The 15,014-nt window shown below is 46.0% G+C and overlaps 1 protein-coding gene across 3 annotated transcripts in view; it reads left to right on the top strand.

Moving 5' to 3' along the window:
- The window catches only part of MAD1L1 (mitotic arrest deficient 1 like 1), a 380,760-nt gene that overhangs the window by 246,972 nt on the left and 118,774 nt on the right, over positions 1–15,014 (top strand). For all 3 annotated transcript variants that reach the window (XM_040592111.1, XM_040592112.1, XM_040592113.1), the window contains one exon: positions 4,665–4,872. In XM_040592111.1, coding sequence (XP_040448045.1) covers positions 4,665–4,872 — 208 coding nt within the window. The remainder of the gene's footprint in view (positions 1–4,664; positions 4,873–15,014) is intronic.

Raw genomic sequence — 15,014 nt, 5'->3', positions numbered from 1 at the left:
TCTTGTCTCCCAGCACCCAAAACGCTGCTTTCCAGGCTTCTGTTGCAGAGCTGAAAGGGCAAAATTTTTGTTAGTAAGAGTAATTTAGTGTGGGTGCAAGGGCAGTTGATGGAGAAGACCAGCAATCTGCATTTTCCAGAGCTAAAGGGATTCCAGGAGGAGGTTAAGTTTGCTTTCCTCAGTCTCTGGTTTCTTACCATCGTTGGAGTTTCATTTCCTTTGAATGCTAGTGAGATCTTAGCGTTTCTTTGCTATCTGTGATATTTAGCAGTTTCCAGCCATGACTTTTCCTAGAGCGAATCAAAGTCACTCCCAACCTTCAGAAGTTTGGAAGAACACTCCAAACAATTGACTTGTGATGCCATTTTGGCTGTCTGGTATTACATACACATGCAACTGTTCCCTATCATCAGAAATTGGCTCTGGTCTGCACTGTTTCCATGGTAAGCTTCCTGCGTTTATTTGAAAATCCATAGGATGTCGGTGAATTTCCCAGAGACTTAAGTAGTGCTTTGCTTGGTGCGTCTGTGTAAGATGGCAATGGGTCTGGTGGCGAGGGTCATCTCTGAAGACCTGTTTTCATCTCTGCCACGGTGCTGCTAAGGAGTCTCAAACTGGAGACTACATGTTTCCATTCCTCTGCTCCCCTCACATACCATGTCTACAGGCTTTGTTGTCTGTTTTTTGGGGCGTTAGGTGGTAGTTTCTTGTGGGTTTGTACAGGATCTAGCATGCTGGGATCCCTGTCTCACATGGTTTCTTTTAGGCATTCCTATAATACAAACCAGCAGCACTAATATTTTAGCTGTAGGGAGAAATGTACTGGTTTGATGTGTGCTGTGTAGAATAAAGAGAAAGCTACTGCCCCTAGCCCAAAAATGTGAGTAGCATAGCAAATATGTTAGTGAACTCCCAGAAATGTTAAATGAGATGGATTCTGCCACAGCCTTTGTATCACAGTGGATTTTTAAGAGATCCACCTGTCTTATTGTAGCTTCAGACTGATGTGCTGAGGAGCACTGATGTGCCCCAAGAATAAAGCTGAGTCCGAGCGCTGAGTTTTAGGGCATGGTTTTTCAAGGGGGCATGTTATAAAAGGAAAAGATAAATGGGCTGAAAGAGCTATAAGAGCCAAAGCACTGCAGCTTCATGGCGGGGCTTTACTTAAGGGCCAGAGAAATGTTTTGAGAGAGTAAACAACCTGCAAAACAGACTAGCACAGCATGGGTTAAAGCAGTCCTGGCAGGAAGGTAGCAGCAGTCTCCAGGTTTGCATGGCTTTTCCTCCACACTGAGATCCTTCTGCTGTCTCGTGCCTGTGCATGAGTGTCTGCAGTGATGGTGCAGTACAAAAGCGCAGGCGATCTCTGCGCTGCGCGCTGGAGCCAGCGTGGTGGTGGCAGCCGGGGCGAGGAGGTGTGATCTCTGCCTGACCTTGGCACTGCAGCCAGCGAGGGAGACAGGGCCAGAGCTGCCCTTCACAGCTTGTCAGAAATACCACGCTACCAGGCTGCGCAAGGAGAAGCGGGCTCCGCAGCTCTGATTTTAAAAGCATCCTTTTGGCAGCCAGCATAAACCCCATTGCAAACTTTGGGGTTGAATCTCTTCCCTTGAAAGGCAGACACAAGGGTAAGGAGTGCCCTGACCTGTCTGGAAGAGTCCTGAAATGCAAATAGCACGAAAAGTTGGATAGCTGGGTGCGGAAACAGGTTTCTAAATGCCAGTGTGTTGCTGCGGAGAATATATCTAATAAGCTGGCGTTACAGCTGTCTTCATTTCCCCTCTGTTCCACATCTCCCAGATGCTGCCTGTGGTCCCAGTCCTTCAGTTCTCTCCTAAACTTTTCTTGACCAAAGCCGTCAGTGGGATTATTTCTTCTCTTGGTGCTAATGGCCTGTCTGACAGGTCCAGGCTGTTTGTCTCAACTTCCCCGGGGACGTGGGGTCATGAAGCCCCACTGCTGCTGGGCTGCAGGATAGTGCTGCCCACCTAGGTGTTCCCATATGTCTCCTGAGCAGCACGAGGCTTGGGCAGTATGAGAACATGCATCACCTGCCCGGTACATGGCCAAGGGCTGGAAGACCACGTACTCTGACTTCAGGGAATGTGGACAGCTGGGAAGGGTACTCAAGGTTTCCATGCCTGAGTTTCTGTGGTTCTCTGGAGTGAGATCCTTGGACCAGGGCAGCCGTTTGGGGATTCCTGTGTCCTCCTGTGTTAGGGGCTTCCTCCCACCCCCTCTTGGCCCAGGGCATACAGAAACAGATATGATCTCCCTTTGTTTTTAACTTGTGCTTACATTGTGAAATAGTGACTGTCTCTTCTACCCAGATGGAGAGATGTGGTTAGACTGATTTCTCATGAGGAGCACCATATTGGGTTCTCACAGTAGGTATGAGCAGCAACTGTACCCCGTGTATTTTTTCTCTGGGAAACACAACAGTGAGGGCATCTGCTGGTTTTTAGGTACATCAGTACTTTCCATGCCAGTTGTGCATTCAAGATTTCCAGTTCTGCAGTTTTAGATTATATTTTCGGTGGTGGATGCAAGAAAATATTAACCTCTTATTCACCAGCACATGGACCCCATGCTTTTGACCAAAAGTGCTTTTGGATTACACTCCACGTCTTCTCCCAGCTCCAAATTGCGCTTCCCCTTTGCCTGCATAACTGCCAGCGCCCTGCCAGCCGCAGCTTTGGCTGCTTCTCCTCTGCAGCGGGACCTGTCTGCCTGGCATGGCCCGGGGAGCCAGCTGGCAGCGGGCAGCCAGCCTCGGGGACTGCGGGCAGCCAGCCTCGGGGACCACGGAGGACCCAGCCTCGGGGACCGCGGGCAGCCAGCCTCGGGGACCGCGGGCAGCCAGCCTCGGGGACCACGGAGGACCCAGCCTCGGGGACCGTGGGCAGGCAGCCTCTGGGACCACGGGCAGCCATGCTCGGGGACCATGGGGGACCCAGTCTTGGGGACCGTGGGCAGCCAGCCTCAGGGAATGTGGGGGACCCAGTCTCAGGGACCACAGGGTGCCAGCCTCAGGGACCGTGGGGTTCCAGCCTCAGGGACCATGGGCAGCCAGCCTCAGGGATCATGGGGACCCAGCCTTGAGGACCGCAGGGGAGCCATGAGCACCACAGCACTGCACAGCACTGGCATGCTGCTGGACCCAGACCCCGACGCTGCTCACCGGCACCCACACCTCTTCCAGCTGCCTTCTGCTCAGCTAACGTCTAGGAAGTGATTTTAAAGGAGAATTTTGGTATGGTTCCTGCAAGAGGGCACTGGAACAGCTGTGAGATGTAGCAGACATCACATGTGAACAGAAAAAGTGCCCAGCTGGCCCTTACCCATGGTCCATCCAGCCCAGAAGAGCATCTCTGGCCACAGTGATGGAAAATGCTCTTTTGGGAGAGCCCACAAACATGGCCACGCTTCCCAGTGCTCTCCCAGCAGCCAGAGATGCTGGGGGATGCTCCCCTGGCACGGTCCATTTATGGAGCTGTTGTCCATGACTTTGTCAAACCCATTTTTGAACCAGTGCTGCGTCTGCTGCCAGGCTCTGTGGCAGCAAGTTTCAGCAATTCACTGCCTGCTGTGGGCAGAGGTGCTTTTACAGTATGTGGATGGAGTATTTTCAGTAAAAGATGTTTGGGAATGGGATCTGCTGGGGTCTTTTACCATCAATGACCAGCAGTTCAGGATGAATTTGCTCAGTCTCTGCTCTGCTTTGCATGAAAAAAACCCACATAAAGTTCTAGCACGTCTTTAATGAAAATGAAATGATAAAATTGGGATAATACCTACCTCATGCTGCTCTTGAGGGTTAATTAATGTTTACAAAATGACTTTAGGTCCTGAGATTTAATTGAAGAAAAAATATTACCATATAAAATGCCTTTTTATGCAGGCACTGCTATAGGGTTTCAGCTGGGCAGAATGCCGTGGCAGCCAGCATTAGCACATGCTTTACTACTTTTATGGTCGTGAGGCTTCCTGTAGTTTATATGAAAATTGTCTCTCTGAAATCACAAATGTAACATCAGTGTTTTCCTCTCACTTTGAAAGAATATTAATTTGCGATCTTAGGACTTGACTGACTATTTAGACTGCTATAAATACAACTCACCTCTGAGAAAAAAGTATACAATGAAATATCTGTTCACTTGCTTAGGACAAGCTGATACAACTTGCTAATGACTCCACCATCAGAGTCGTATGGACGTTGCCGGCTCGTATGAGTAATAAATTAGGCTAGTACTGGGTGTCCTGCTGTAGTTTCAGGGTGTATCTGTGTGCTCATTATAATCTTCTGCTATAAAGAGATTTAAAATACAGCTATAAAACTTCATTTCTGGAGTTAAATTTAACGGTGGAGGTGTCAGCCAGGGAGCAAGCTCTATTGAGTGGGGATTTTTGTGGGGGATTTTGTTGGTTTTTTCTTTGTTTGGATGTGTTTTGGGTTTTTTTTGTTTTTGAAAGAGAGAGTAGCAAGAAGGAGAAGCAATACAGGGTTTGGCCGACTTCAACTGTTGGAATAAAACATTATCACTGCATGAGTGTCCCTTTTTCTGCTGTAACATTTTTTGTCTCACACAAAGAGTGATACTGGTTGGGTGGACTTGGAGGCTGGATCAGTTACTCAGTCGTCTTCTCTTGTTTCTGCCACACAGGGTGACTATGATCCCAGCAGAACCAAAGTTCTTCACTTCAGCATGAACCCAGCAAGCTTGGCCAAGCAGCAGCGCAAGGAGGAGCAGCAGCATCTGCAGGAGGAGTGTGAAAGGCTGAGGGAGCTGGTGAGGGTCCTTGAAGGAGGTGGCTCCATCTCTGGGAATCTGGAAGGAGTTGGGAGTTTTCAGTCACCACAAGAAATTGCAGGTAGGCTTGCTGGCTCCTGGTCGGGAAGATGCACTTATTCATCGGTACTGCCAAAGGAACTGACTGCAGAAGCAGATGGAGACATTGCAGACAGTGTGCTTGATGGACTGGTTATAAGGAAAATGAAAGAAGACGGGTTGATGCAGGAAAGAGTGTATGTGTGGTGGCAATCCTGTGGCAGTTTGGTACAGAGGGTAGGTGGTAGGGAGAAGTAATAATAATCCATATCATTTGCCTGTGATAAATGAAATGCCAGTACAACAGCCTTCATAGGCTGGTGCTGCCGATGGAGTAAAAGGAAATATTTCCTTCCTTTCAGGGCTGGTTTAGCCCTTGAGGTAGTACAGACAGCAGGAAATAACTTTCATAGCTGCAGGGAAGCAAGTGGTTGAAATCTTTTCAGACCTGGCTTAAAACAAATGAATATTGTTTATCAGTGTATATGTGCCCCATTAATCACAGCTATGTTCAATACTCCATGAAAATAGAGTATATCTTTCACCGAGCTAAATACATTTCACAGAATCTGTGGCTCTTCTCCAGCGCAGTCTGTCCTCCCTTCACATACCTGAACAAGAATTTTTACTACAGCAACCCCAAAGTCAACACCTCCAGACATGCTCTCAGACTCTGTAAATCAAGGTAAAGTTCTCAATAAATCATGACCCATCACCTGCAACACTGCGAGGGAAATGGGCAGAGTCAAGTCGTGCTGCAGAGCCCCAGAAATCTGACTGATGTGACTCTCTTGCATGGACCTTGCCCTCAAAACAATTTTGTTAGAGAAGAGAAAAATAAGAGAGAGCTGAAGGTCTGTGTGGAGCTAACCTGTTGCGTGCCAGCAGCACATGTGTGGTCAGTGTCCAGAGGTCAGAATGCTCCCTCAGATGAGACTAAGAGGGCAGAGCTTTCCTTGAAGGCTGTGTGTGCTGGAGGCTTGAGACCCACAAAAGGGCAGAGCCGTGGTTTAAAGAAAATACACAGAAGGAAATATCTTTCACTGTTATGACACCAAATTCTCTGCAAGTAGCTTGCTTGTTCTCCCATTGCTCAAACAGTAGTACTTCATTACTGCTAAGAATGTGTTTGTTCTGGCATCTCATAATGCATTATGGTGCTATATAGCCTTAAAAATACGACATGAGAAGTCTAGATGGGGTGGTTTATAAAGTGAAGAGCTGACTGGGTGTTAGAGGTACAATGACAGTTTGTCACTGTTGTTAGTGGATGCTCTAACAAATGTGTAAGCATTAAACACTTGGCTAACGTTTGAGGAAGACCGCCTTTGTCTGTAAGAGCTTCCAGTCTGAGACCCTGCTGAGACTCGAGTAGTTGTTGGGGGTGGCAAGAGCACTGCGATTTTAATTTTAAATGCACTGGTGTTTAAATTATGGTAGATGCTGCTGCCCAGTGCCCTTGCCTGCCGTGATGCCCTCGAGTACCTGGCACATGTAATGCCGCAGATGCAGGGGTGACCGTGCCCCTCCAGCCCAGGGCGCAGGGTGCCAGTCAGGGGCAGAGAGGGTGCAGAGGTGAGGTCAGCTCTGTGTCTCTGCCGCTGATGAATGAACCTCTGGGGTATCATCTACAATAATTAGACCATTTCTTCTGGGAGAACGCATTTCTCACATAGGCGTCCTGTGATTTGTTATTCGTAATTATTATTCTGCTGCTTTTCACGCAGTTGCTTTTAGCTGTTTGTGAGGTGCTTCTGTTGCGGGGATGTTACTAGGTTTGTCATTAGCTCACAAGGAATGCATTTTTAAAGCTGTTTTCTCTTCTGCCTTTGATACTGACAGGAAAACAAACAGCTTACTGGGTTTCAGGGTGTTCCCAGCCTCTCATATATGTGATGCTTTTTTTTCCTTTTGTCCCAGTCCCATGCTACATCATTCTGACTTCTGGTCACCAACTCAAATGGGAGAGAGCATCAGCTGCAGAGCCTCGCAAGGGGGTGGGAAATACTTCAGTGTCTTTTATCACAGTCACAGGAGGGCCCTTTGCGTTCTCAGAGTGGCTGTAAGTGCATATGGCAGCGTTAATGTAAACAAAATGGGAAAAAGAGCTGTGAGTGAGGATGGAGAAGCCCTGTGAATGACTGTCTTTGAGACCAGGGCACGTGCACAGTAAGCCAGGTTATTTAGAAAGACCTTGGATTTTTTCTTGTATTTTATGTGCTCGTGTGCGTCACTGTCATGCATGGGGAACGTTGCCATAAATAGTCCCAGACCCTCCTTTCTGCTGCAGGAACATTCAGCGGTATGGTAGGAGGATAAAGACTGTTTATATTAGGATGTGCAAGAGATGCTGAGGATGTTACTGCCCTGACTTGCAAGTTTAGCAGGTGTGTCTGAGCTGGCTTTAAATGAGCCAGATGGATGCCAGATTTGGCCTTCTTGCTGGGGCAGGGCAGAGCTCCTGGTGGGTTAGGGGACAGTTCCTCAAGCACACCGTGCAAGCTGCATCCATTTTTGCATTGACTCTTTCCTGCTCAACTCAGCATCTGCAGTGTGGATGTTCCAGGAGTGGTTTAACAACATGCCTTCACGTGGCCAGAATATTTACACTGTCTCCCTCGGGATGAGAAATGGAAGATCCAGCTTTCACTGTTTTCTTAGGATCTCAGCAGTTCTGCCCACAGGAACGGCTGCCATATGCCTTCCATTTTAGTGTATTTTCAAGGTGTGAAATGGGGAGCATGTGGCAGAAACTCCCTCTGCTCTGTTTGTCACTGTGCAATTGGCTGCCTCGGGGAAGGAGGTTTATTGTGCATAATGAGGGAGCAGGTTTCAGTGAGGTTTGTGGAGCTGTTTCTGTACAAAAATAGCAAAAATTCAAATTTTTCTTGCACCCCTTTCTGTCAGCTGCATCACCCATATGTCTGTTTATCCATCTCATTTGTATAACACATGCAAATTCAATTCTCTGAGCTTTTGGGGTGGGAGGTCGCTCATGTCAGAGTTGAATGGGATGAAGGGAGGCTGAGGACAGAGTAGGGGAAGTGGACAGAAGCAGGGAAGACAACAAAGGTCATATGTAACTTTGTATTTTGCCTTTTGACAGCCAAAGGTAAATGTAAGGGGTTTATTGTCCTGTTCTGCCATATAACCTGAGCGGCGTATTGGCAGGGGTGAGGGATTTGGGTGGCCTCTAGCCAGTCAGGTTTGCTGTGCTCAGCAAGCCTGTGTGATCTGCAACAATTACACTTAAGGTTCCAAGAATTACAATTATACCAACCCAAAAAAGGTATTCAGGACAATGATGTTGATGGTTTTGATAATAATGTATTGGCCATTATTAAATTCGTTTACTGGACCCGAGTGCAGCACGTTTTTTCTGATCATGGTTCTGACTCCTGGATAGGTAATAAGGAAATCATTACTGTGGACGTTAAAGCTCATTAAATGTGACTCTATTAAAAAATCAAGGTTATGCTGGACTTTAAATCTCTTTGAGCATAACCGCTGGAGGCTGCAGCATAACCTGGCAACTTGCCACGTAGTTCAGTGGTCCTTTCCTCTCATTTATGCCGTAATAGTCTCTGTTCAAACGGGTACCGGGGCTATTGCGCAGGAGAGCTTTGAGCACTGTGAGCTGTAACAACGTGCTGCCCTTTTGCAAAGTATAAATTTGCGCGCAGGGTTGTGCAGTCTTAATGGGGCAGATCTGCGACAGCCGCGTGATGGGAATGGGCTGTAACTTTATGGGTGTTTTGTTTCTCTCCCGGTGGCTGCCCGGCTCCGGGTTGTGTAAGAGCAGGGTGCACCAAGGTCAGGCTGCCATCTGGGAGAGGCTCCGAGTCCTCCTGTCTCTGAAACAGGGATGCAGATTGTAACAGCTTTGGAAAGGTGGTGCAGGGCATCACTGACCAGATTTGGAACCTGTGCCAGTTCTGCGTTTCTCTTTCCTGTACTCTTCACACCTTCCCTCTCCTCTTCTGTTTCAGGCTGCATCTTCTGGGTTTTTTCTTCCAGCTCCATAGCTTTTCCTGGTGTTTTTTTTTTTTTTTTTCTGTTTCTCTCTAGGCCTCTTTCTGTTTGGATCTTGCTTTTTTGTCTTGTGTGGTTCTGGTGGACCTCTTGATTTTTCTTTTCTGGTGCTGCTAGAGATGGAATTCGGTCTTAGCTGCAAGCAAATAGGTAGATGGCAGCTAATGGGGAGCTGGCAGAAGTAATGGCTTGTGTGTTGTAGCAAGGCACAGGTAGAAATGAGAATGCTTCAGGTGCTGATTATTTCTCTTTGTGTTCTCATCTTAAAAGTAGTGTATTCAAAGGTAGGAAGGGGTGACCTGTGGAAGCTGGTTCCTGACTGAAGAATGCAGTAATGCAAATTTTCCATGAGCTCTCGTGATTTATTGCTATCCTGTAGGTACAGTGGAGCATTCCCTTCTTTCATGGGGCCTGTCTCTGTGAGAAAGAGGAAAAGTGATTTGATATTCTTTCTGTTGAGAGACAGGCTGGCACCCCTACCAGGAGGGAGGGTGGGGAAATCAACCCTGATTCAACCATCTGTGGAGAATTTTGGAAGTGAACTGTTTTCCTGAACATAATCCCACCAGAAAGGAAAGCTGTTCATCCATCTCAGTGGTTACAGTGTCCTTTTTCCCTTGTTAAGGAACAATAGGAAGAGGGGGTTGCTTGATGAGGGACTGGGAAATCTCACTCTAAGGCAGGCATTTGACCCTAACAAAGATGCTACATCTGGTGTTCAGCGGAGGCTGTCTCCAGCATCACTGCCATGTCAGGGCTTTGTCAAAATGTAATTAATTGGAATTAAATTGGATAATGAGTTAATATTAAAATAATCTAATCTTGTTGAAGTGACAAGCCAGAGACGGTAAAATTTGTCACTGTCCCAGCATACTTGTGCTTCTTATGAACGCGTTTCTGAGTACAGAAGGCGACAAAAAAGGAGCAGATGGAATTTGGAAGTTGCCGTTCTCCATACACTGTTGGCTGAGCTGTTGGTGCTTGGAAGCCTTGGTGCTTCCTACCATCTGCGTATAGGAAATCCACACGTGGTGAGGGCTGCACCTGCAAAGGAGACCTGAGCCCACCTGATGAAGGGCTTTGCTGTGACCTTAGTTGTTGGTGGGTGCACGCGTGAAAGCACAGCACCCGTATCTCACTTTGTGCCGATGGCTCCCAGCATCTCACTAGTCAAACAAGGCTTGGCCAGGTAAGCACATAGAGGGCAGCTCTTCTTTGGTCACATAATGCCTCTTCCTAAAGCAGAGGAAAGATTCATTAGATGTCACTTCTTTTGATGGTGCTTTAACATGCCGATTCCCCTTCAGTTTGTACTGAAGGAATTGCTTTCTTTCTAAAGGGATGCAAAGTGAAGGTCCAGGGCATTTGCTGTCTTCAAATGTTAAGGGACTTTCGGTAAGAGCAGGATGTTAGCCTTTCTGCCCTGCCTCTATTTCAATAAATTGCTTTCTGCATATCCCTTTTTTTATGGAGTTTATAAAGAGCTTGTCTTTGCCTCTGGTGTTTTGCTGTGCACTGATGAAGTTGTGTCCTCTCACTCCAGAGATGGCCACGTGTTACTGATGGGGAATGAAATCATTCCCAACTGCTACCTGCATCAGAAACGTTGCGTAGCTGTAGTGTGCAGAGCACAAATGATACGGAAGCAGCGCGCAGGATGAGTGTTATTAGCAGCAGTCCTTGGGAGCTGCTTTGCCTGCCCCACTCGGAGCCTGCCTGCCTCCCCATGCTGACTCCGCAGCTGAAGAGCGGTACCTCCTTGGGTCAATCCCCTCACCTCTCAGCTAGTTATTATCATTATTGCTTTTATGGTGCTAGTTTCTCTACTGCAAGACATTTAGACCAGTCTGGGACCTGAATAGTATATTAAGATTGGGAATAAGCTGGTAGTTTAAAGAGCTTGCTTTGATTTCCTGCCTTAGCATCCACATCCCTTTGTCCCAGCCCAGCACTCCAGGTAACGAGGTGGGGCTGCTAAATATGCCTGTTTTCCAAAAAGGCTGTAGCCAAGTTGAGACCTCTTGTACTTCAGTATTGGCAGCGTTGTGGTGGTTGGTGGTCAGGATCTATGCAATCTGTTGGCATTACAGTGGTGTCAATAGATTTGGGCTGTCTAGCCACCGGGGGAAAGTACCTTGAAGCGTTTGTGTGTTCTGATTCAGCAGCAGTGTGGCCTTTGATGGTAAATGTTCTGCACTACTGAAGTCGGTGCAGGTGCCTGTAAAGAGCCAGGTTTCTTGTCTTGAATGAAAGTATAGTACCTCAAGAGGGCTGAAAGAAATGTTCCCTGGTTAAAAAAAAAAAAAAGGCTTTTATCCTATATAACATTTGTCATCCAGATAGATTCCCAAGTTTTTTTGGAGATAACACAGATATGAAGTCATGCAGCACTGAATACATTGAAAAAAGTGTGCCCTGCCTATGGCAGCATGCCATGAGTCTGTTAAACAACCAGAGACTTGCCCCCGAGCACAACTTAATCTGTGTGCTGCGAACAGCCGGGACGTGAGCAGGCGGACAGGGGTTGCTGACCAGACAAACCCCCGAGGATGCTTGAAGCCTGCAGCTTCTTGTGAAACGGTGATGGGATGTGCCAGCGAGACATTGCTGGGACTTTCAGACTCTGTCTGCTGTCCAGGGAGGCAGAGGTTTGTAATAAATCCTGTAACCTAGTTCTGTTGTAGCTACTGAATGTGTAAAACTTGGTGTCAGTCAAAGGTTACTATCCAGACTGTACTTAGCCTTCACGAAGAGCACAAGAGCTGCAGGATTTCTTCCTGGCCCCTCTTTTCCACCCAATTCATCTGTGGAGCCCCTGGGTGCCTCAGTATTGCTGCTTTTGTAAAAGGCAGCCTGTGAACCTGCGATACTTCTGTGCAGCTCCGGTGATTCCTACAAGGGTGGTTTTTTAAAGCATCTCTTACCCTTTCGCTAGGCACTGTTTAGAAGTTGATGACAAAATATTTAGTGAAAGCAAAAGCCTCGCTCCAGAGAAAATAAAGCCGGTTTACCAAGAGAGAAATAGTAAAGTAATTTGGAAAGAAGGAAATGGAGAAGAAAGCAACAAGTATATCTGGTGAAGGGGGCCAAATTTAAACACTGAGCTATGAGAACATCTACAGTGGCTTCTGTAGAAGTATGAGGAATGAGGCTCCCAAGGGAAGGATCTCTGGGCACAGAGATCCTGCGTTGAATTTGAGTGCAATGGAAATGAGTAGCACTGCAAGAAAATATGGTTGGGGAGAAGGTTGCTTCTTTCCTAGGCAGGTATGTTTTCTTTGTTTAGTACTGATGCAGTAAAGCCGTGGTGTTACCTCTGAGGAGGAAGAGGTCCCTGTTGCTGAGGTAGAGAGGAAGGTTAGAGGTAACTAATGTCATTACAGACAGGCACATAGCAAGGTTAGAGGTAATTTCTGGGAGCAGATATATCAAGAGAAAACGTGTGGAGAAACCTGGACTGACAGGGGTATTCTGTCTCCTCCTGGTTACTCTACACATGGCTTTGGAGGACAGCCTGTAATAGAAACAGTATTTTTAAGCCTTCTGACTTAAGTTTGTAGTTCTCAGTCCATCAATGGCTGACTGAAGCACGAAATGACCATGAGGAAGAATTGTTCACGCTACCTGAAGTAGCTGCCAGAAGCAGCCATGCTCCTTCATTTATAACCAGGGGAAGTTCAGAGCCTTTGCAAGGAGAAAAGTCAATGAGCAACAGAAGGACCCCAAGCCTTTCCCCTCCCATGCTTTAACCCCTTCTCACCTGCCCAAATCCCTATAAAATAGCACCACATTTGTACCATATGGAAACTGCCACACCGCAGATAGTGCCCTTTGTGGCCGTGGTTCTTCTGTATCCCTCTGTGCTGATGGTTTGTTATCAGACGGAGAGAAGCCAACAGGTGATTGAGCTTTACAGGTCTTGGTAAACTTTGGCTGTTGTTTTTCCTGCTTGGATATTTGAGTCAAGTTGCCATTATTTAGTTGTTGCCTTCTCGGTGGCTATGTAGCAGTCAGGATTCTCCCGCTGGATCTCTCCAGTCCAACATCTCTCCTGAAGGGAAGGAAATGCAGTATTATCTGCAGCTGCCCTTTGGATCCTGCAGTGTTGTGATGTGAGCTGCCTCTTACTGCAGTTTGCACCACAGAGCAGCTTTTGATTAGGACCGGTGTGCCATAAGGCCTCTGGATGTACACAATTGAAAATGCTCTTTCATTCATCAGCAGGATGGAGAAGAAAGGCTTGTGCTGATGTCTCAAATTCAGGCTGACACAATTTCCCTGACATCAGAAAAAACAAGCCTGCCAGTATGGTAGAGCACTCCAGCAGGGGAGAGCCTCAGATCTCTGCTCTGCATCTTGTCAATGTATTGTTTCTCCTGGAAATTAAAGCTTGATGCCTTTCTGAGCAGCAGAGGGTAGCGGAGATCTAGTCAAGGAACTTAGCAAGGGGTGTCGAGGTTACTAGGAACATCTTCAGAAAGTCCCGTGATGGCAAGGTGAATGTCCCCTTGTCTGGGGATATTTATTAGATTCAGGGAAGATGACAGGCATGGGAAAATACTGAACTTATTTACAGTTCTTCTCTCAATACTATCCAAGATGGCAGCATCCTTGTTATGGTAGGTTCATAATGGGGAAAAAAATTACTGAATCTGCTGTTTTTCTCTGGAGTCCTCATTTCAATTTCCAGGTAAGTATACGTGGCCAGGAGCTGAAATCTGGCTGCCTTGACAGAATAAATAGGGACTTCTTAACACTGAATCCCAGATGAGGTGAGGTGAATGTGTAGAGACTGAGAAAGAAAGCATGTCTACTCCTTCCACATGTTAAAGGGGGAACACAGAACTAAAATTCAGAAGCTGAAGGATAATATTTTGCATGGGCTGTTTCTGGTTCACCTGCCTGTCTCTGTGGGAAGCTGTTCTTCCTGGGAAATACTGTTTTCCAGTTGTGTTTCCCATTTTTCTTTTCACTTCCTCTGATTATTCAGGGGCTGTAAATGAAGTAAAATCAGGATGTTTCAATATTCTAGGGCAGCGGCTGTATTTAAGAAGTTTATATTTGATGAGTAAGTTGATGACATTGCATTATGTGAATTTGATGTGCAAAGTTGTCACTAAAGTGTAAACATAGTGACAGCAGGACCAGCAATTCCCAGCCTAATCAAGTAAGCAGAGTAACACATTCTTTGAGCTATAGAGTAATGGAGACTCATTTACATATTAAAATGAGAAAAGCTACACAGATCCAACAATTAACTTGATATTTTAATTGCGTAAAAGTCAGGAGATTCAAAGTTATGTTTCCTGCATCAGTTCATTTGTCACCCACATGTATTTGTAGTATTTTCAATTACTTTATTTGGTATGAAACTAATGGGGAGTAAAATACATGAAATGTTAGCCATGGAAGAAAGGAGAGCTCTGGATTTGCTGTGTTAGAAAGCAGGCTAAGAGAGTTGAGAATTTCTTGGTCTGTTTAAAAATAGTACAAACAAATTCCAGGTAGTTTCTTTCTTAATATTCCAGTGGACATATTGGGAGTGAGGGAGAGGGAGCTATATTCAAATGCAATGGGAAAAAATCCTGTTGATCTCAATAGACCTTGAGTTATATCCTTAGCTTCTTGTTTTCTTTTTAAGGAATAAGCTTTATTTAATTGCAAATTCACACAAATGCACTAGTACCACTAAGAATTACATCGATATATGGATTCTGTCCTTGGTGTTTATGCTGGTTTCACAGTACTGATCTTGCATTCAGATAAGCATGCACGTATACAGCTCCCCTTATCTCCCCATGCTGATGTTCTGATATATGAATGCTTGTTCCCTGTGCTCACAAAAAGCTATTCACACGCCAAGTCTGATGATTTTTTTTTAATCCTTCTTTGAATTAGACTCAAGAATGAATGTGTTTGAAAAGGTTAACTAATGGATACACTTTTCTTCCTGATGAGGAAAAGAAAAATAGTGAAGTGCTGAAAAATGGTCAAGCAGAGTTTTGATCAGGCTTTTCTAATCAAATACATTCTAGGCGGTGAGCAAGTAGAAGAAATGTTAATCCATAGTAGATTTATTTGGAATGGAGAACATTTATTTGGAAAGCAATCAGCGTATAAAAGCAGACACTTGTAATTACTTTGTCATCTTAA

This window comes from Falco naumanni, chromosome 4 (genome assembly GCF_017639655.2).
Source record: "Falco naumanni isolate bFalNau1 chromosome 4, bFalNau1.pat, whole genome shotgun sequence".
Classification (NCBI taxonomy): domain Eukaryota; kingdom Metazoa; phylum Chordata; class Aves; order Falconiformes; family Falconidae; genus Falco; species Falco naumanni.
Note: the sequence above shows the minus strand (reverse complement) of the source record. Positions and strands in the feature narration are given on the sequence as shown.